Here is a 23,103-nt window from a genome sequence, read left to right on the forward strand (position 1 = left end):
AGAGCAGTGGCGGTGTATTAAGGGGATCAGTAGAGCGTGGTAGGCGGTGATCCGTTAAACCTGAATGAACCACCACGCCCATGGTGGCTACCGTGCCACCACCACCACGCCCATGGTGGCTACCGTGCCACCACTACCACGCCCATGGTAGCTACCGTGCCACTATCACCACGCTCATGGTGGCTACTGTCCCAATATCTCGTTTGGTTATTCAGAAAATCTGCAGCCTGGGAGACTTTCTGCGATCCATTGTCTTCACCTATAGTGGACGAGCCTCTTCTTTTCCAACGTGCACTGTCTCTTCCTCCTTCATCGTAATGGTGTGTGTGTCTGGAACATACTTCTAGTGCCATTCAGCTCATCTACATAAAGTACTGGTCAGGTTCACGTTAGTCACATTATCTTCTCAGCATATTTCATTAAGATCCCAATTTATTTGGATCCCAGCTGATCTTGTTGTCAAAATTAAATTTGTTGAAGATACTCTCTTGACTGGAAATGTTTTACTGATCAGAACCATTGAGTACGTAAGTCTGAACTGTTAGGTTGTGGTCTGAGTTTATTGTCTTCGAAACTATCATGTTCCATACCAAGTCTTGATTATTGATGAATACAAGGTCAAGAGCATTTTCTAGTCTGGTCGGTTTTGCTATCAGTTGGACTAAGACGAACTTATTATAGTCTCAGTAGCTGAGTGAAACTGTCTATCCATAGTGGCTCCTGGAATTTTCTCTGCTAATACAATCTTTGCTACATTCTGAGAGCATTGAAAAATGTTGTGAGTAAAGTAGGCGAGAGAGGTAAGGAAGTTAAGGCGCTTGACGCGCCTCACCACCTTATATAGATTTCAAGAGAGTGGTTTTTGTCACGTAGTGACAAGTAGTGTTGTGTTTGTGATAATCATAACGTTGTTAACATGCAGCAGGGTATATCTTCTATCACCCCTCATCAACTGTACTATCACCACTACCACCACCGCTACTACCACCACTACTACCATCACTACCACCACTATCACCACTATCACCACTATCACCACCACTACCACCACCACTACCACCACCACCCTCTCTTCCATCACAAAACACACTACCATCATCTCATGCGACACAAGTACCGCCTTGTAAGTTCCAATGTTGCTCCTTTTACCACTGACCCTATGACCCCTCACTCCTTACATTACTGGACCAGCCATGACCCCCAACCCCCCCACACACTCTCTGTAATTCAACTTATTTTTTTGTTCGTATTTACGTACCCAGGTCCGTGTCACATTTACTCACCCTAGTCACTGTACCATATACAAGTACCCTAATCACTGTACCACATACACGTACCCTAATCACTGTACCACATACACGTACCCTAGTCACTGTACCACATATACGCACCCTAGTCACTGTACCACATATACGCACCCTAGTCACTGTACCACATATACGCACCCTAGTCACTGTACCACATATACGTACCCTGGTACGGATACCTTGCATTTCAGACCGTGTGTCTTTATCCCGTATGTCAAATCTCTCTCTTCCTGTATCTTGTATGTCAGAGCCATGTTTCCCTTCGTTGATATCTTTTCTCTGCCTTAGCCGTTCCCTCCCCCATGCTTTTCCCATCCTCATTCTCTCTCTCTCTCTCTCTCTCTCTCTCTCTCTCTCTCTCTCTCTCTCTCTCAGATCTTGTATCACTCACAACATTAACAAATGAAAACTGGGGTGCCACTTGTCACTTTCATTCAGGTGGTGAGCGGGATTTTGATTGGCAAGTGTTGGGTCCTTGGGGAGGGGGGGAGGGGTCTCAAGTGTAGGGGTGGAGGGAAGGGGACTGGTGGGGAGGTGTGGGTGGAAGGGAAGAGGAGGAGGAGGAGGAGGAGGAAGGGTACAAAGCTTCGAATTCAAATCATGAGGTCTCGGTGGATTTATATCTACGCTCCCTGAATAGTCTGTACTCCCTTAAATTATTATTATACCATTTCTTCTTCTTCTTCTTCTTCTTCTTCTTCTTCTTCTCCTCCTCCTCCTCCTCCTGATAAGCCAGTTACCAAGCCTGATGCAGGTGTCTTGCAGGTCCACAATGTTTTCTTGGAACTTCAACAAATCATTGAACATGAAACTGAATCTTTAAAAGCTTGTTGCTCGTTACACAAATAACCCGCACATAAAAGAGAGAAGCTTACGACGACGTTTCGGTCCGACTTGGACCATTTACAAAGTCACACTAACCAGAAGTGGAGCAGGACGGCTATATATAGGCAGGAAGAGGTGGTGGTAGTAGTAGTAGTACAAGAATGGTATATACTTGTTGCTCGTGTGAGACACCTCCTTCCTCTCTTTACTAGCGGCCCAGGAACACTCCAGCAGCACCCCAGGAGCACCCCAGCAGCACCCCAGCAGCACCCCAGGAGCACCCCAGGAGCACCCCAGCAGCACCCCAGGAGCACCCCAGCAGCACCCCAACAGCACCCCAGCAGCACCCCAGGAGCACCCCAGCAGCACCCCAGGAGCACACAAGAAGCACACAAGAGAGGTGTATCACTTGGTGTATATATATCAAGAGTTTATTCCCTATTTTAGGATTTAAAGTATTTTTAACCTGTGATGTTCAGGTGATATGAAGATCTTAATGACCCTCGTGTAGTAGATAAGTTTTCAACCTGATGTATCAGATTCCTTCCGGTTGTCTGTGAAGTGTACTGTGTTGTCTGTGAAGTGTGCTGTGTTGTCTGTGAAGTGTACTGTGTTGTCTGTGAAGTGTACTGTGTTGTCTGTGAAGTGTGCTGTGTTGTATGTGAAGTGTGCTGTGTTGTCTGTGAAGTGTACTGTGTTGTCTGTGAAGTGTGCTGTGTTGTCTGTGAAGTGTGCTGTGTTGTCTGTGAAGTGTGCTGTGTTGTCTGTGAAGTGTACTGTGTTGTCTGTGAAGTGTACTGTGTTGTCTGTGAAGTGTGCTGTGTTGTCTGTGAAGTGTACTGTGTTGTCTGTGAAGTGTACTGTGTTGTCTGTGAAGTGTACTGTGTTGTCTGTGAAGTGTGCTGTGTTGTCTGTGAAGTGTGCTGTGTTGTCTGTGAAGTGTGCTGTGTTGTCTGTGAAGTGTACTGTGTTGTCTGTGAAGTGTACTGTGTTGTCTGTGAAGTGTACTGTGTTGTCTGTGAAGTGTACTGTGTTGTCTGTGAAGTGTACTGTGTTGTCTGTGAAGTGTGCTGTGTTGTCTGTGAAGTGTACTGTGTTGTCTGTGAAGTGTGCTGTCTGTGAAGTGTACTATGCTGTCTGTGAAGTGTACTGTGTTGTCTGTGAAGTGTACTGTGTTGTCTGTGAAGTGTGCTGTGTTGTCTGTGAAGTGTACTGTGTTGTCTGTGAAGTGTGCTGTGCTGTCTGTGAAGTGTACTGTGTTGTCTGTGAAGTGTACTGTGTTGTCTGTGAAGTGTGCTGTGCTGTCTGTGAAGTGTACTGTGTTGTCTGTGAAGTGTGCTGTGTTGTCTGTGAAGTGTGCTGTGTTGTCTGTGAAGTGTACTGTGTTGTCTGTGAAGTGTACTGTGTTGTCTGTGAAGTGTACTATGCTGTCTGTGAAGTGTACTGTGCTGTCTGTGAAGTGTACTGTGCTGTCTGTGAAGTGTGCTGTGTTGTCTGTGAAGTGTACTGTGCTGTCTGTGAAGTGTACTGTGCTGTCTGTGAAGTGTACTGTGTTTGTGAAGTGTACTGTGCTGTCTGTGAAGTGTACTGTGTGCTGTCTGTGAAGTGTACTGTGTTGTCTGTGAAGTGTACTGCGTTGTCTGTGAAAATGTACTGTGCTGTCTGTGAAGTGTGCTGTGCTGTCTGTGAAGTGTGCTGTGCTGTCTGTGAAGTGTGCTGTGCTGTCTGTGAAGTGTACTGTTGTCTGTGAAGTGTGCTGTGCTGTGAAGTGTACTGTGCTGTCTGTGAAGTGTACTGTGTTGTCTGTGAAGTGTGCTGTCTGTGAAGTGTACTGTGTCTGTGAAGTGTACTGTGCTGTCTGTGAAGTGTACTGTGTTGTCTGTGAAGTGTACTGTGCTGTCTGTGAAGTGTACTGTGCTGTCTGTGAAGTGTACTGTGCTGTCTGTGAAGTGTACTGTGCTGTCTGTGAAGTGTGCTGTGCTGTCTGTGAAGTGTGCTGTGCTGTCTGTGAAGTGTGCTGTGCTGTCTGTGAAGTGTACTGTGCTGTCTGTGAAGTGTACTGTGTTGTCTATGAAGTGTTTACCAACTATCAGAGGACTGATTGAAGCGTCGTTTCATTACGAAATTATGAGTTGTGAAGTGTTGAGTCAAAGATCTATGAATTCTTGTTTACGGTAGATATGTATATATAAATCTTATGCTGTTTACACACACACACACACACACACACACACACACACACACACACACACACAACACCGTCAGTGTGTGCACATATATCGTGGATTTTTAGTAGACGCTGTTGGTCACAAGAATCTGAACTTTCTAAAGCATATTTTCGTAAATCTTGTATTTATTCATAGATATATTTTTCCTAAACTAAAGTCGAATTTTTAATTGTGCGCTGAAACTTAGTCATCTAACTTTTACTAAGCTAACTCCATAAAATATATCTTAATCCAAAAATAGCTTTAATTTAGCTGATTTCAATTAAATATATTTTTGATGTTCAAGCCGTTTTCGGCAGAGTTATCAGCAGTGGTGCAACATCTCCCTCAATAAAAAACAGGGACGCCATAAATACACTAAGGTAACACAATAAGTGTCAGGGGCCCAAGATTGTTCAACTGCCTTCCAGCATACTAAGGGGGATTACCAATAGACCCCTGGCTGTCTTCAAGTAGGAGCTGGACAGGTACTTAGTACCTGACCAACTGACTGTGGTTCGTATGTAGGTTTGCGTGCGGCCAGCAGTAACAGCCTGGTTGATCAGGCCTTGATTCACCGCGATGCCTGATCATGGAGCGGGCCCCGGGGGCGTTGACCCCCTGGAACACCCTCCAGGTATACACTGAGTTTCCACGCGGCTTGTTTGGCAAAATGATCGCTGCTCTATAGGCTAAGTTTGCAAGCGCTGCCTGCAAAGCATGCCACATATATCCTCACAGACACGTAGACGTGTCTATGTACACAAAATTTACAAATATGTCTTGTACGTTTCTCTGTTACACTAGTTATCCTAGTACTGTGCTTAATGTTCCACTATGTTCGTTCACTCAAGCCTCGCCTGTATACAGTCTTCTAGTTGTTAATGTTCCACTGTGTTCGTTCACTCAAGCCTCGCCTGTATACAGTCTTCTAGTTGTTAATGTTCCACTGTGTTCGTTCACTCAAGCCTCGCTTGTATACAGTCTTCTAGTTGTTAATGTTCCACTGTGTTCGTTCACTCAAGCCTCGCTTGTATACAGTCTTCTAGTTGTTAATGTTCCACTATGTTCGTTCACTCAAGCCTCGCTTGTATACAGTCTTCTTGTGTTTTCTCGCGTTTGATGGAAAGCTCATACCTCCCTACCGCTTCTTATCGCTTTTCCATCGTTCTTCTCCCTCAAACTTTCTCTCTCCTTCCTTACCCCTCCCATCTCATTCTGCCTCTCTCCCATCTTCCTTTTTACCTCTCCCATCTCTTTGCTATCTTCCATACCATTTCTTCCCCCCATCTTCCATCACGACTGTTTCCTTCACACATAAACTTTCTCTTGCTCTTCGACCTCTCCTTAGTTGCCCCTCACCTCTCTTCTCCCACACCACCAGCTGGCCACACCTTCGTCACTCCCCCGTCACTAGCCAGTCACTCTCCCACCTTCACTATCTACTCTCTTCCTCAGATCCACCACCTACTCTCTCCCTCACTACCACCACCTGCTCTCTCCTTCACTACCACCACCTGCTCTCTCCCTGACTACCACCACCTGCTCTCTCCCTCACTACCACCACCTGCTCTCTCCCTCACTACCACCACCTGCTCTCTCCCTCACTACCACCACCTGCTCTCTCCCTCACTACCACCACCTGCTCTCTCCCTCACTACCACCACCTGCTCTCTCCCTCACCACCACCCCTTCCTGCTCTCCCTCTTGCATCTATTGTGTTCGACATCCCCTATAAGCCTAAATAACACACAAGCTTCCTCCATCTTCCCCCACCGTGTTCCTCCTTCCTTCCCTCTATCACCTCCCCCTATCCTCCTCCTATTCTTATCTACTCTTCCTCTGTCCTCAACTCCTATCCGTCCTCTGTCCTCATCTGTCCTCTATCACCTAATCTTTCTCTACCCTCCATCTGTCCTCATCTACCCTCCATCTGTCCTCATCTACCCTCTATCGTTTACCCTCCCGCTGTGATCTCCTGTGATATACCTGTGACTGATTTCAATATCTTTTCTGTTCTACCAGCCGAGCCTCAGCGGAGGAGAGGACAGAAACGATGGAGCTCACCTCCAACTTCTCGGGCAGGAGGGGATCAGTCCCTCAGCCTTTGGTGTGTGTCCAGTTCATCTGTGGTGCTGGGCACTCATTGTTTGTGCTAATTGTTCTCCTACCTCTCCCTCCATCCTTATCTGCATTCTCTCCATCCTCATCTTCTCTATCTTCACATCTCCTCTCCCTCTCCTACTTTTTGCTTTCGTGGTGAGTGATTTTTATATACGGATTTGAGACCTATCCCTCCAGGATTTTCCAGGTGTAAATTATGATGTATCTTTCTCGGGTTCCAAGAGACTTTAAACGTTCCCAGCAATTTAGGTGTCTGACTGAAATTATACGCGTGTCGCGAAGATTCTCCTCTGTACATTCTCTAGATCTGTAATTTCGTCCGCCTTAAAAGGGACCGTCATGTACAATAATATTCCGGGCTAGAGATAGATCAAGCGACTTGAAGAAGACGATCATTAGCTTGGCATCTCTTGTTTTGAAGATCCTCTTCATCCATCTATTATTTTCCTCGCGGTTGTGTTAATAACATCGTAGTAATCATTAGTCTGTATGGTGAAAATGGCACAGAAAGGCAACAAGGTGAGGAATGAGAAACTTGTGTGACATTTGGGAATCTTTATTGAGGAAACGTTTCGCCAACCGAAGAAGAACGGTGGACTGAAGCCACTGGCTGGCGGAACGTTTAATCAGTAAGGATTTCCAAATATTGCAAGAGTGCTTTATTCTTCATCCGTAGTCTAGGGATGAAGGGCAGGACAGGTAGGGGAGCCATTTACGACAGGTCTTACCTAACAACAGGTCAGCAATGTTTATAGGGCAGAGTGGGCGGCTTATGGTATTTTGTTGAAAAGAAATTTCGTCCACAAGGAAATTTATCAGTTAATAAGTTCCCTGGTTGACGAGACCTCTTTACAGTAATATGCCATCAACTGCATTTTGTCTTGTTAACAAGTCAGTATATTCTACCACTGATATACACATCAGGTCTACATTGGTTATTGAGCAATGGGGTAATTCCTCCATCAGTAGTGAAGCACTTGTGCTAAATTAGGAGATGGTGAAATAGGGACTAAATGGGCAGAAGGGTAGTAAATTGTTGGAAGCATAGGCAAGAAAAGTGGTGGGACTGGGATAAATAGGCAGAAGCTGTGAAATAGGGGGAGAATATGTAAGAGGTGAAATAGGGGATGTATGAAGTCCAGGCTTGCCCCTCGCTACCGCCGCGTGATGGAGGCTGTTTCACTCTCGGATTATCTAATTAATTCCCATCACAAGCCGCGGAGCAGGCGTGTGTGAGGGAGAGGGAGGGAGTGTGCGAGAGTGTGAGATGAGGCCGAGTGTAGACAATCAGTGTGAGTGAAGGATAGTGGGTGGGAAAGTTTTATAGTAGGGAGAAATTGGGAAAGGAGAATGAAAAGTCTCAGGGAGAGGTAGGTGGCGGATGGAATAGATGGGAAGGTATATAGGTGTTGGGTCAGATATGTGTGTATGTATTCACCAAGCTGTACTCTAGAAGTCTGGGTGGGAAACTCAATATATGGTTTGATGAGTACGTATGATTAGATGTAGCATTTGCCTGTAACGTGGCTAATTTGAGTTACGTAGCGCAACAGCGTAGGGGAGCATATGTCAACAATATTACTTGTGTACTTATAGACTGACTTCCTAGCTACATTATAGTAAGCCTCCCTTGCTAGTCTGACGTCACGTGACGTCAGGCTAACAAGGGAACCTGATAATGTAGCTAGGAAGTCTGTAAGTATACTACACAAGTAGTATATAAAAGCTTGGGAACTATGTCTTAAAATAGCAAACAAGAATTCGTTTGGGTATATTACTTTTTATTAATTATCATTATTTCAGGTTACATGTAGAATCATAATAGTGGCGGCTTCAGTTTCAGTGTTCAGGCTTGAACAGACGAAATACAGCGAGAACCAGAGCAAGAACGAGAACGCCAGCCAGCCAGTCAACAGCCAGCCAGTCAACAGCCAGGAGTCTCCAGGGAATTTATCAAGCTGTGTGGGGGAACCATCCATGTGTTGGGGTGGAGACAAGCTAATTAGCATTTTTTTGCCTGGGTGGTTTCAGATCCCAGTGACTGTTGATGGTATTGTCGCAGTGCTTTGCTCGCTGACTGCTGGAGAGCTGAGTGTAGTGCTCACTGCTTGTGGCTAGTGGAGTTGTTCTTTTTTTTAACTCTGGGATAGAACGTGCAAGAGATAAGAACATAACGAAGGAACACTGCAGAAGGCCTACTGGACCATGCGAGGCAGGTCCAAGTCTCCTACCGGCTTAAGCCAATGCACCCAACCTAGTCAGGTCAGGTCACATTGACTTAAGGGAGGAACACGGCAACCGACCTGTTAGCACAAGCTATCAGGTCTAACTCACACCCACCCACATCTACTCATGTATTTATCCAACCTATTTTTAAAGCTACACAACGTTCTGGCCTCTATAACGGTACTTGGGAGTTTGTTCCACTCATCCACAACTCTATTACCAAACCAGTACTTTCCTATATCCTTCCTGAATCTGAATTTTTCCAACTTAAAACCATTGCTGCGAGTCCTGTCTAGGCTAGATATTTTCAGCACACTATTAGGGCCCTTAGTCTATCAGGACCCTCGTATGGAAGACGTTTGCGAAAGGAAGAGAACGTGTTAGGGTGATACATGCCAGTACGACCCATTCTATTGCACCCTCCTCGGAGAGAAAGGGGAGGGGATGAGGAAGGAGGGACGGACGGACAGTCGGTACAGATGCACTTACAATATGCAACATTAGGCCACGCTCAAGACTTGAAACACCGGAACAGAAAGTATCACTTACCCTGACGAGACCCAGGCTGGTGGAGCTGCAGTAATGAAACCCTTCATTTGCACGCATTTTGCAACCTAATTGGATTTCCGAGTTTTTATTTTTCAAGTTCGAGTGATTGGGATATTTAGAGTCGACGCTTTCCTGGGCTCGAGGTTGGGTCAGCCGATGTTAAACCAGGAATATGGTGATCAAAGGAGCTAGCACCGGGAACAACCAGCGAGTGTCCAGGAAGCTGGATCAGAGCACAGCCGAGGAGGTCGTAATTCAGTCATGCAATTAACCTCAAGTCTACGATTTAAGAGCCGAGGGTTTAAGATGTCAAAAGGGAACAAGTGGCAACAGTAGTGCCGGTAACGAAAGGAGTAGCAGCATCAGCAGTAGCATCAACAGCAGCAGCAACATCAGTAACATTGTTATTAGTAACAATAACAGCAATGGAACAATGTGCAGCAGCAGTACAACCTGCATCATTAGAAGCCCTAGTGACAGTAGCAACAACAGTAACATTAGAATGCTCCAGAAACCAGCATCAATAGTATTAACATCAGTAAACGCAACAGTAGTAACACCATCACGTATACACTGCATAACCACCACTAATAGCACACTACCGCCGCAACCACCATCAGTAGCAAAGCAGCAGCAGTAGGAGCAGCATCGTACAAGGTAACAGACCTCTGGGACAAGTCATCACTACACCCAGTCTAGCACGTACCAAGGCTCCAAAAAGTGGAGAACTTGCCAGCCATGCTAGTTCTGGGCTTGAGAGGGCTGTACTATAAGTAGACTAAAGGAACTGAAGCCAATGGTAGAGAGGAACCAGGGAAAACCTGACCACAATGTACTTAGACGCACTGACAGGGTCGATAAGGAATGGCTGTTTGGCATGGGTAGAGTGGCGACGGCGTCCATAGATAGACACCAGACCTGAACTGAGTGGAAGCAAATTATATACAGTATCTTCCAGATCTGTGGCATTATTTCACAGGATACTGTTTGTCTGCGTCACTGTCAGGATAATAGATTATAATAATAATAATAATCACTTTCCATAACACTTTACCCTGCATTGGATGTCTCACTGCTGTTGCTTCCATTCCTGTATAGTAACTAGAGTTCCTCCTGACTGATGACCTTCCTGCAGTCTGACCAACTGCATCCTGATTACATACTGACTGACAGTTTTTTTTTTTTTAAACCTATCGACCGCACGAGGGTCATCACGTCTGTGTATCACAAATACATCCCCAGTTAATAATAATCCTTAAAATAGTAATTAGGCACAACATAAACACACATACGAAAGCAAAAGACTTGGCAGGCGATGCAACATAACCCCCAGTGAATAGGGGCGTCACTGATACACTAAGAGAAAACGCAATAAGTGTCCGGGGTCCAAGACTGTTCAACAGCCTCCCACCAGCAATAAGGGGCATTACGGGAAGACCCCTGGTTGTCTTCAAGAGGGAGCTGGACAGATACCTAAAGACGGTGCCGGATCAGCCGGGCTGTGGTTCGTACGTTGGATTGCATGCGGCCAGCAGTAACAGCCTCGTTGATCAGGCCCTGATCCACCGGGAGGCCTGGTCATGGACCGGGCTGCGGGAGCGTTGATCCCCGGAATAACCTCCAGGTAGACTAATAGTGGCTGAAGAAAGATCTGACGCCACTGACTCTGTGGCTGGCGACAGAACCTCAAACTAATCAAGACCCCCCTACTATATAGTCTGTAGGCCTTGTCTACTTTTCTCACCCCAATTGTGACCTGACAATGGTCCAAGGACGGACCGAAATGTCATGAGGTTTTTCTTCCAGGTGCAGGTTTGTTGGTAAATTGCTCTAGCCACAGTATTATGACCTTATACTTTAAAGAAGCCCAAACTATCCAACAGCCTGTAACAGAAGCCCAAACTATCCAACAGCCTGTAACAGATGCCCAAACTATCCAACAGCCTGTAACAGATGCCCAAACTATCCAACAGCCTGTAACAGATGCCCAAACTATCCAACAGCCTGTAACAGATGCCCAAACTATCCAACAGCCTGTAACAGAAGCCCAAACTATCCGACAGCCTGTGTCATGACAGTTCCACATCTCGCTGTTCAACAAACAACAACCTGTCGCCTCACGCGCCGCAGTCTACCGCCTGCATAATAATATGACGCTAACCAAAAAGCTACAATCCACGCCAGTTGAATAATATATATTATAGAAGGTTGAAAGGCGGTTCCGGGAGACTAAGATCTAAGTCCACATCACCAGCTCAGAGCAACACCACCACGGTACCAATACCAACAACAAGGTACCGCCACCAACACCACGGTACCATCAGTAACACCACCATGGTACCACCACAGGTAGCAGGGCTGGATATTGCTGCCTGACTGCCAAGTTGCTGCTAACTTTCCCTGGGGTCGATGAATGGGGCCACAACTGGAGGAAGCCTTAAGGTCGCATCCTCGGTGAGTTTACTGAAGGATTACCCCTCTTATCGAATGTGGTCAGGCGACGTCCTCTTGACCCGCGTTCTTGCCTGTCTTCCCTCCTGGTGGTTCCTGTCTCAGTCTTCTACCCCTCCTCCTCCTCTTCTTTCTCCTCTTTCTCCTATTCTATCTCATTCTTTCTCTTCCTGCTGCTGGTATTAACTTCCTCAGACGCCGTTATCTCCTTGCTCATTTTTCATCTCATTCTGTCTCCTCTTCTTCCTCCTGATGAGTCCTATCTCCGTCTACTGCTCTTTCTTATTCTCCTCCTGCTCTTCCTTCGTTTGTTTTTCCCCTTCCTTCTGCTCCCCGGTGTTGTCACTCTTCCACTTCTGTACTCTACAGGTGAAGTCTTACACTCGTCTATCTTGCTTATCTCCTTGACGCACTCCATCCGCCCTTCTCAGCCTCCACCCTCCCTTCTCAGCCTCCACCATCCAGCCTCCACACACCCAACCCACCCAGCATCCTTCCACCTCACCTTCTCCCACCCGCACAATGCCTCTGTCTACACCCCCTTGCTTATAGACCCCCACCTCAACCTACACCCCACACCACTCGAGTCTCTACATAAAACACCCACCCCCCTCACACACACCCACACACACGCCCTCACACACCCTCACACACCCTCACGCACCCTGACATACTCTCACACCAACACCAGACTCTTCAGTACCTTGTCAGAGGTACTCAAGAGGCTGGCTTCCACCCAGCATCACCTGCACTACCAGGCCACCAGAGAGAGAGAGAGAGGAAGAGAGAGAGAGAGAGGGAGAGGGAGAGGTGTTTGTCGTGGAGGTGTTCTTGGGATCATTATACGACGTCATCTCTTCTCTCCCTCCTCTCTCACCTCTTGCTTCTCTCTCCATCTCTCACTCATCTCTTGCTTCTCCTCTCTCTCCCTCTCACTCTTGCTTCTCCTCTCTCTCTCTCCCTCTCACTCTTGCTTCTCCTCTCTCTCCCTCCCTCTCACTCTTGCTTCTCCTCTCTCTCCCTCCCTCTCACTCTTGCTTCTCCTCTCTCTCCCTCCCTCTCACAAGAACACAAGAACACAAGAAAGGAGGAACACTGCAGCAGGCCTGTTGGCCCATACTAGGCAGGTCCTTTACAATTCATCCCACTAACAAACATTTGACCAACCCAACTTTCAATGCCACCCAAGAAACAAGCTCTGATGTGCAAGTCCCACTCAAATCCAACCCCTCCCACTCATAAGAACATAAGAACATAAGAATGTAGGAACACTGCAGAAGGCCTACTGGCCCATACGAGGCAGGTCCTTATCAAAACGACATCTACCTAAAGCTACTCAAGAAACAACTCCCGCACCCCCCAACACCAATCAAACCCAGCTGAACATATTGGTCAGTAAGGTTAACCTCTCCTCTTCTGATGCGCCTATAAATTCCCCTTTTCTCCCCTAATAGATGTTTTAGCCTCCTGTTAACCCATTTGGGATCGTTATTATTAGACCTAATTTCTCTCTGGGGAATGTATATACTCTGGGCACTGTGTACATTATTAAGAAAACAATCATAAAAGCAGATCCCTTCATATTCATAAGTATGATTATCGTCAATAAAATCATTAGTAATAAAGTTGGTAGAATTACCGACAATATGTAAAGTAAAAGGACACAAGTGCAACTAATGTGACATTTATTGTGGCAACGTTTCGCTCTCCAGGAGCTTTATCAAGCCATTACAAACAATACATGGACACAGAGCCTTTATATACCCTCTGTGTCCATGTATTGTTTGTAATGGCTTGATAAAGCTCCTGGAGAGCGAAACGTTGCCACAATAAATGTCACATTAGTTGCACTTGTGTCCTTTTACTTTACAAAATCATTAGCTAGATAACCCCAATCAAGATTAGACAGATGTTCCCTAAGTCCATTATAATCGGCAGAACGAAAATCGGGGATTTTTACTGTATTATCATTATTCTTGCATTCCCAATTAATGCTAAAGGTGATGGATTTGTGATCACTTGTGCCAAGCTCTTCAGTGATCTCCAGATTATTCACGAGTGTTTCCTCATTTGACAAGACTAGGTCTAGCAAATTATTACCCCTGGTAGGTTCAGTTACACTCTGTTTCAGAAAACAGTCCTGAACTGTTTCCATGAAGTCACTGGACTCTAGATTACCTGTCAAAGAATTCCAGTCAATTTGGCTAAAGTTAAAGTCCCCTACTATGACTACGTTACTGTGTACAGAAGCCCTAACAATTTCGTCCCAAAGAAGTCTCCCTCTATCGTGATCCAAGCCTGGAGGTCGGTATATTACACCTAGAATTAGTTTTTCTTGACCCTCCACGAACTCTACCCATGTACTTATCCAACCTAAACTTGAAGCTACCCAAAGTCTTAGCCTCAATAACCCAACTAGGTAGACTGTTCCACTCATCAACCACCCTATTTCCAAACCAATACTTTCCTGTGTCCTTTCTAAATCTAAACTTATCCAATTTAAATCCATTACTGCGGGTTCTCTCTTGGAGAGACATCCTCAAGACCTTATTAATATCCCCTTTATTAACACCTGTCTTCCACTTATACACCTCGATCAGGTCTCCCCTCATTCTTCGTCTAACAAATGAATGTAACTTAAGAGTCTTCAATCTTTCTTCATAAGGAAGATTTCTAATGCTATGTATTAATTTAGTCATCCTACGCTGAATGTTTTCTAACGAATTTATGTCCATTCTGTAATATGGAGACCAGAACTGAGCTGCATAATCTAGGCGAGGCCTTACTAATGATGTATAAAGCTGCAGTATGACCTCTGGACTTCTGTTGCTTACAATTCTTGATATAAATCCCAGTAATCTATTTGCCTTATTACGCACGCTTAGGCATTGCTGTCTTGAGGAAATGGTATGGTGATACCGACAAGATGTGGAAAAAGACACTTATGTACAGTTCAGGACATTTATTAAAGGAAACGTTTCGCCACGAGTGGCTTCTTCAGTCCTAATATATGACTGAAGAAGCCACTCGTGGCGAAACGTTTCCTTTAATAAATGTCCTGAACTGTACATAAGTGTCTTTTTCCACACACATTGCTGTCTTGGTTTAAGGTTGCTGCTTACCATAACCCCCAAGTCCTTTTCGCAATCTGTATGGCTAAGTTCTACATCAGGGTTATGGACACTCCCGAGCTTCAGAACCTTGCATTTATCTACATTGAACTGCATCTGCCACTTTTCTGACCAAGAGTAGAGTTTGTCTAAATCTTTCTGAAGTTCCCTAACATCTACGTTTGAATCAATTATCCTTCCTATCTTTGTGTCATCGGCGAATTTGCTCATATCACTAGTAATTCCTTCATCAAGATCATTGATATATATTATAAACAACAACGGGCCCAAGACTGATCCCTGTGGAACGCCGCTTGTTACTGATCCCCACTCGGATTTAACCCCATTTATGGACACTCTCTGCTTCCTGTCTGTGAGCCATGATTCGATCCACGAGAGCACTTTTCCCCCAATGCCATGAGCTGCCACTTTCTTTAACAGTCTTTGGTGTGGAACTCTATCAAAAGCCTTACTAAAATCTAAGTAAATAATATCAAATTCTTTATCGTGGTCAACAGCCTCAAAAGCTTTACTGAAGAAAGTTAATAAATTAGTTAGACAAGACCGGCCTCTTGTGAATCCATGCTGAGTATCATTAATCATGCTATGCTTATCGAGATGGCTTCTTATAATCTCAGCTATAATTGACTCTAGTAATTTGCCTACAGTTGAGGTCAGGCTTATTGGGCGGTAATTTGACGGTATCGACTTGTCCCCTCTTTTAAAAATAGGAATTACATTAGCCATCTTCCACATATCAGACACTACACCTGTTTGAAGTGATAAATTAAAAATGTTAGTTAATGGTTCACAGAGTTCCATTTTGCATTCCTTAAGAACCCTTGAAAAAACCTCATCAGGACCCGGTGACTTATTTTGCTTCAGTCGGTCTATCTGCTTCACAACCATTTCACTAGTGACTGTGATGTTACATAATTTATCTTCTGGCCCACTATAAAGATTAATTACTGGAATATTATTAGTGTCTTCCTGTGTAAAAACCGAGAGAAAATAATTATTTAAAATCGAGCACATTTCATTCTCTTTGTCAGTAAGATGCCCATAGTTATTTTTAAAGGGACCTGTTTTATCTCTGACTTTTGTTCTATATACCTGGAAAAAACTTTTTGGGTTAGTTTTAGAATCCCTAGCAACTTTAATTTCATAGTCCCTTTTAGCTTTTCTTATCCCCTTTTTAATGTCCCTCTTAATGTCAATACATGTATACTGATTCATAAGATGACCCTCACCTCTTTTCATACGCCTATAAATTCCTTTCTTATGCCCTAGTAGATATTTCAGCCTATTAGTCATCCATTTTGGGTCATTTCTATTTGAAATGACCCAAAATTTGAAAGCCTCTTGCTTCTCCTCTCTCTCCCTCTCACTCACCTCTTGCTTTTCCTCTCTCTCCCTCTCACTCACCTCTTGCTTTCTCTCTGTCTCTGTCTGTCTGTCTCTCTCTCTCTCTCTCTCTCTCTCTCTCTCTCTCTCTCTCTCTCTCTGTCTGGGTACCCATCTGTGCCAGGCTCACCGCTTGTATTCCCAACTACTATCCACAAGTTCACTTTGACCAACTTGTATGAACGGTTCCCAGATGCCCTGCCTCTCCCCCCCCCCCCCACCACCACCACCACCACCACCACCACCACTTACACTACCACCATTAGCACCACCACCACCTCTTACACTACCACTATTACCACCCCTAACACCGCTTCTGCCCCCTAACGCTATCACCACTGCTGCTACCACCACCATCAACCCTAACACAGCTACAACCATACAACCACTCCCAGCACAACCATGTGAGTGTTCTCAGATGATGACAAACTATTAAAGAGACTATGAGCGGTAGAGCTAAGACTTGAGAGGCGTCAGACTGGTCCAGATGCATCGCAGTGTAAGAGAAAGGAACAACTTGGTGAGTTTAAGAAAATAACCTTAAAGTTGACAACACACCTAACCTGTCTCTCGAGGCACACATGTTCCCTCGACTAATCAGGCAAATATGGAAGGTAGACACAGTTTGGTTGATCCTCGCCTGACTGATGCTGGAGCTGATACACAAGTTACTTGTAACCTCTTCTGGTGGTCACCAGCCCCCTTCTTTTTCCCCCTTCCCGGTCCCAGTCCAGACCTTCTGATAGCTGGCCTGATCGTTCAGGTTGTCAGTGCCCGCCGCCCGCAGCCTAACGTATGCACTACAGCCCTTCTTTATTATGTTCTTATGAGCTCATTCATAGAACTTGTCGATTTTCCTCTTGAAGACAGCCTGCGGTCTCTTGGTAATTCCTCGTATGTATGAGGGAGGATGTTGTATCTTGGTTCTTTTACATTTATTGAGTCTCTCTCTCTGTGTCTCTCTCTGTCTCTCTCTCTGTCTCTCTCTCTGTCTCTCTCTCTCTGTCTCTGTCTCTCTCTCTCTGTCTCTGTCTCTCTCTCTCTGTCTCTGTCTCTCTGTCTCTGTCTCTCTCTCTCTCTCTCTCTCTCTCTCTCTCTCTCTCTCTCTCTCTCTCTCTGTGTGTACTCATCGTTTCCCTGCTTGTAACTGGAGGTATCCTGCACCATCTGCCAACGTTGTAATTGAAAATCTGTCTCATTGAACATCATATTGTTGTCAGTGGCTTACTGGAAGAATTGGCATCAGTTTGGAGACTCGCTGTGTCTTCTGTGGATGACTCTCATACAGGTTCTAGTATCGTCTGTTAAGGATGATAGTGCTATAGCTTGTCTCTGGCTGTCAGTTTTGAGAAAGAGAAGTGGGGGTAAGTATTGTACCTTGGGGAACCAAACTCTTCACAGCAGCAGCCCTTGATTTTACTGTTTGCTATTACTCATTGGGTTCTATTTGCCCACCTTCCCAGTTATTCCTGTTGCACGCATTTTACTGAAGACACTAGAACACTACAGGGAAATCTGGATAGGTTAAGAGGCACCCAAGTTCCCCCGGGGGTACTTATGTGCCCCTTAATGCTATGGTCGTATAAATTGCAAATGCTGTTTAATGTAGAAAATAACTGTGGCACGTAGATTTCAAGTCTCAGTGAATGCAGTAAAGATTTAGGAGTTCTGGTCAGCAGTAATTCAAAGCAAGACAGCAGTGCATCAGTGTTCTCAATAAAGCAAGTAAAATCCTTTGTTTCATATCAGTAAATATAAATAAAGTCCTGAGGTTAGACCTTGTGTATTCTTGGTAAGTCCTTTCGAGGAGGTGCCTTCCTGCTGGTGAAGGGCTCTTCATCTAAGGAACTAGAGCTATGACACCAATAGTATGACCCTTATGCGTTAATCACTTCCCAATCATAATAATAATATTATGTAAACATTGGCTTAACGTTAATTAATATTTTCTTGCACAGGTAAGGCGCCAGGTGACACCATGCTGACCTCCACACCGTGCAAGGTAAATTTTATTGCACCCCAAGTATTATGTTGCACCCCCAGGTGTTATGTTGCACCTCGAGTGCTGTGCTGCACCCTAGGTGCTGGGCTGCACCCCAGGTGCTGTGCTGCACCCCAGGTATTGTGCTGCTCCCTAGGTGGTGCACTCGACTTGTGCTACTCCCCAACTGCTGACTTGAACAGGGTGGGGTGTGATGGTCGGTGTATATACACCGTGGACACAATAAGAGAACTTCATATCATCATCCGTGTTCCCAGACTGTTTAACATCTTATCAGAAGATATCAGAAACACTGCTGAAATAAGTGTAGAAGTCTTTAAGAGGAAACTCGACCGCAAAGCCTGGTCGTGGACCGGGCCGCGGGGGCGTTGATCCCAGGAATACCCTCCAGGTAGACTCCAGGTAGGTAAGTACCTCCCCCAAGTGCAGAATCAACCAGGCTGTGATGGATATGAGCCATATCCAACAGCCTGGTTGACCAGACAAGCGCCACTCAGATTTGGCCCAGGGCAGGGATGACGGAGTAAAACTCTCGGAACCCCTGCAGGCGTGGGCCAGGTAAATAGTTTCTCAGTCTAAGCTGTCCATTCCCCTGAGTATTTTTGTGTCGTGACCATATCCTCCATTGTTCTTCGTTCCTCCGCTGACATATGGCTTACATCTAGACATTCTTAGCGTCCCCAGTTCTATACAAAGTTTAATTCTCTCCTTTGTACTTTCTTAGGCTTCATCTGTGTTTAACTAGGTGAGGGTTACACACCGGAGCCGCGTGCTCAAGCATGGGTCGCATATAAGAGGCAAAGAATAATTTTAACGAATCTTTCAGCAGGTTCCATGGTGATACTGTTTGCCAGCTTAGCCTGTGTTGGGGAGTTGATTGTGCTGGTGTCTGTTTCAGGTCTTATGTTTGGCAGCTTAGCCTGTGTTGGGGAGTTGATTGTGCTGGTGTCTGTTTCAGGTCTTATGTTTGGCAGCTTAGCCTGTGTTGGGGAGTTGATTGTGCTGGTGTCTGCTTCAGGTCTTATGTTTGGCAGCTTAGCCTGTGTTGGGGAGTTGATTGTGCTGGTGTCTGTTTCAGGTCTTATGTTTGCCAGCTTAGCCTGTGTTGGGGAGTTGATTGTGCTGGTGTCTGTTTCAGGTCTTGTTTTTCCAGCTTAGCCTGTGTTGGGAGGTGTGTGTGTGTGTGGAAACAGGTTTGAGTGGTAATTGTTATTTTAAGATCACACCCATTAATAACTTCTAGAGGGTCTCCACTTCTTCGTTTAAGAAGGTAGTATTTCAGCTTCCCAAAATATCTGTATAGAAGCAAATAGGTCGTATGGAGGAGTAGATTTCTCGTGTGAAAGATTCATTTAATTCCAGTAAATTATGATAAACGATATAACAGAAGTACTTGGGATAAAAGCGGAGATAAAACAAATGTAATTATCACTTTCCACCATCCCTCAGTTTCACAATTTAGCTGTTACCTTTGATGAGTTCCGAGAGTTTTTTTTACTAGAGCTCGGCCATGGGCCAGGCTCATCTGGTGCTTGCCTGGTCAACCAGGCTGTTGCTGCTGGCGGCCCGCTGGCCTACATAGCTATCACAGCCTGGTAGATCTGTCACCTGGTGAAGATACTTGTCCAGTTTTCTCTTAAAGACTTCTATACTTCTCCCAGCGGGGTTTGTGATATTTTCTGGTAAGATTGCTTGGGTTACACTTCAGTAACCATCTATTGATTTGGAAATTCGGGTCCATCCGCCTCTTTCCTGTCTGACATCTGTTATCTGCTGTCTGTGGTTTCTGCCACCCCGTCCTTTCATTTCTGATAGGGAAGAGTGAATGAGCAGAGGGTATGTTGGTGAGGATGTGTGGGTTAGGGTTACCTGGAGGTTATTCCGGGAATCAACGCCCCCGCGGCCTGGTCCACGACCAGGCCTCCCGATGGATCAGGGCCTGATCAACCAGGCTGTTACTGCTGGTCGCACGCAGTCCAACGTACGAACCACAGCCCGGTTGATCTGGCACTGACTTTAGGTATCTGTCCAGCTCTCTCTTGAAGGCAGCCAGGGGTTTATTGGTAATTCCCCATATGCTTGGTGGGAGGCTGTTGAACAGTCTTGGGCCCCGGACACTTATGGTGTTTTCTCTTGGTGTACCAATGGCGCCCCTACTTTTAATTGGGGGGTATTTTGCATCGCCTGCCCAGTCTCTTACTTTCGTAGGGAGTGATTTCTGTGTGCAGATTCGGGACCATTCCTTCTAGGATTTTCCAAGTGTAGATTATGATATACCTCTCCTGCGTTCCAACGAGTACGCTTCCAAGCGTTCCCAGTAGTTAAGGTGCTTGACAGAACTTATACGTGCAGTACAGGTTCTCTGGACACTCTCTAGATCTGCAATTTCACCTGCTTTGAACGGAGATGTTAATGTACAGCAGTATTCCAGCCTAGAGAGAACAAGTGATTTGAAAAGGATCCTCATTGGCTTGGCATCTATTATTTTGAACGTTCTCATTATCCATCCTGTCATTTTCTTTGCACTTGTGATCGTGGCACTGTTGTGATCCTTGAAAGTGAGATCTTCAGACATTACTACTCCCGGGTCTCTTACATTATTTTTCCGCTCTATTGTATGGCCAGAGTTTGTAGTACACTCTGTGGTGGACGAGGGCATAAAGGTGACTGTGTGTGGGCGGGTGTGGTGTGGTGTGTGTGTGTGGGCGGGTGTGGTGTGTGTGTGTGGGCGGGTGTGGTGTGTGTGTGTGGGCGGGTGTGGTGTGTGTGTGTGGGCGGGTGTGGTGTGTGTGTGTGGGCGGGTGTGATGTGTGTGTGTGGGCGGGTGTGGTGTGTGTGTGTGGGCGGGTGTGGTGTGTGTGTGGGCGGGTGTGATGTGTGTGTGTGGGCGGGTGTGGTGTGTGTGTGGGGGCGGGTGTCAGAGCCACACACGCACGGCTCCACACACAAGACAGATGACTGCCGTCGTGATCACCGGACTCATTTTTCTGTCCGTTACCTCACAAGGATGGCGTGGGCGTACCTCCCTCATGGGGTAGTGTGTGTGTGTGTGTGTGTGTGTGTGTGTGTGTGTGTGTGTGTGTGTGTGTGTGTGTGTGTGTGTGTGTGTGTGTGTGTGTGTGTACGTACCTCGTTCCATCTCCAAACAAAATATATAGAGGTAAGGCGTCCCCGCCCGAGGCTATAAGTGGTTGAGTGATTAGTGCTTGAGCGTAGGAAGCGTAATATTGTTGTGTGTGTGTGTGTGTGTGTGTGTGTGTGTGTGTGTGTACTCACCTATTTGTGGTTGAAGGGGTCGATTCACAGCTCCTGGCCCCGCTTCTTCACTAGTCGCTACAAGGTAGGTACACTGTTCGTACCTCATCTTAAAGCTATGTATGGATCCTGCCTCCGCTACTTCACTCTTCAGATTGTTTCACTTTGTGTGTGTGTGTGTGTGTGTGTGTGTGAGAGAGAGAGAGAGAGAGAGAGAGAGAGAGAGAGAGAGAGAGAGAGAGAGAGAGAGGTGGCGATTACTGCACCCCGCTTTTGACAGCTTCTGCCCATCCCCCGCCCCCACACAGCTGCTGGTGGTGGTGGCAGCCTCTCCCCTCCCTTGGTGCCTGCCATCACTAACCACTCCACTCCCGGCTGGCACGACCACTTGCCTGCCTGCCTGCCACTAACTCCCTCCCAACGTCATCTGCAACTTTAAAACCTGTCGCCTGCATGCCAGCTGCCGAGTGTACCAGCTGCCCCATCTGCTAGGTCTGCCTGCTGCCATGTCTGTCAGTTGCCTCTGCCACCTGCCGTGTCTACCGCCCTGGCCAAATTCTCGGTGTTTAGCGCAGTTCCCGAGGCTGTGTTTACTCTCCACTAGTCGGTCACGGCTCCCAGCACTCACTCAAGTGTTACTGCTGCTGCTGCTGCTGCTGCTCTTGTTCAGCACGCAACCCCTTCCTCCTCCTCCTCCTCCTCCTCCTCCTCCTCCTCCTCCTCCATAACACCATCTCCTCCATGGCACCACCAACAACTCCAAGGAGTCTCCACCTCCACTCCTCGTCTTTACCTGATCCTCCACTTCCTCTTCCCAGTTGTTACCACCTCCTACCTAATAAGTTGAAGTTTCTTCCTCGCTTCTCTTTTTCATTCTTCATATTTATCCATTTGGAAGCAATCTAGATATTTATTTTACAGTTTTTGCTGGCCTGTGATCTGTGTTCGTCTTTATTCTGAGGGTTGGGTTACTTTGCATCGCCTCTGTGGTAACACCAGTTGCTGGTTTCTCTCAAGAGATGTCGTTGGTGGGGAGCCATTTTGTGAGCACACCCTTCCCTCCCTATATTTTCTCCTTCTCTGTTTTTCGGTTCAACCACATGCATTCCTAACCCCTCACCATCCCTAGTTAAGCGAGCAGAGGTACATGGACAAATCTTACACCTGCTGCCCCTATTCACCTAGTCGTACAGAGGTACCTGGGTATTAGACTCGATAGCATCCTACAGAAGAGGACTAATAAACCCCAGTGGAAATAAAAACATTTTTTTTTTTGGGGGGGGGGGTTGAGTGGGAAGTTATCCTGGTTTATTGTGTTCCGAAGTATCTGAAGCAATTCCTCGGCGCTTTACACTCATCAGCGCTTATTCCTGCACATACTACCATCGTCACCACCACCACCACTCTCTCACACTTCCGTCATTCTGTCTGAATTAACGATTTGGACGTGTCCTATTTCCAAGCAATTATTTACAGAATGTTTTTCTTCATGGTATAGTCAGTCTCCACACAAGGTCTACCTACCTGTTGTCAATTCAGGGGTCTTCCCCCCCCTCCCGCGGCTCGGTCCCAGACCAGACATCCTGATCGTGTCATTTACCCCAAGGCAAAAGATCTGCACATGGTCGTTAGAGCCGTTCGCT

The 23,103-nt window shown here is 46.1% G+C and overlaps 1 protein-coding gene across 3 annotated transcripts in view; it reads left to right on the forward strand.

Annotated features, from left to right (window-relative positions):
• LOC128693217 (nucleolar protein 4) overlaps positions 1–23,103 on the forward strand; it is a 244,205-nt gene that overhangs the window by 39,772 nt on the left and 181,330 nt on the right. Inside the window, exons 1-2 of one of the 3 annotated variants that reach the window (XM_070089311.1) lie at positions 2,434–2,532; positions 18,162–18,205. The exons of 1 other annotated variant lie outside the window; for it this stretch is intronic. In XM_070089311.1, coding sequence (XP_069945412.1) covers positions 18,182–18,205 — 24 coding nt within the window. In that variant the 5' untranslated portion in view covers positions 2,434–2,532; positions 18,162–18,181. Of the gene's footprint in view, positions 1–2,425; positions 2,533–18,161; positions 18,206–23,103 lie in introns of those variants that run through there. One more of the 3 variants, XM_053782722.2, reaches the window with a different exon arrangement.

The sequence above is a fragment of the Cherax quadricarinatus genome, chromosome 28 (genome assembly GCF_038502225.1).
Source record: "Cherax quadricarinatus isolate ZL_2023a chromosome 28, ASM3850222v1, whole genome shotgun sequence".
Taxonomy (NCBI): Eukaryota; Metazoa; Arthropoda; class Malacostraca; order Decapoda; family Parastacidae; genus Cherax; species Cherax quadricarinatus.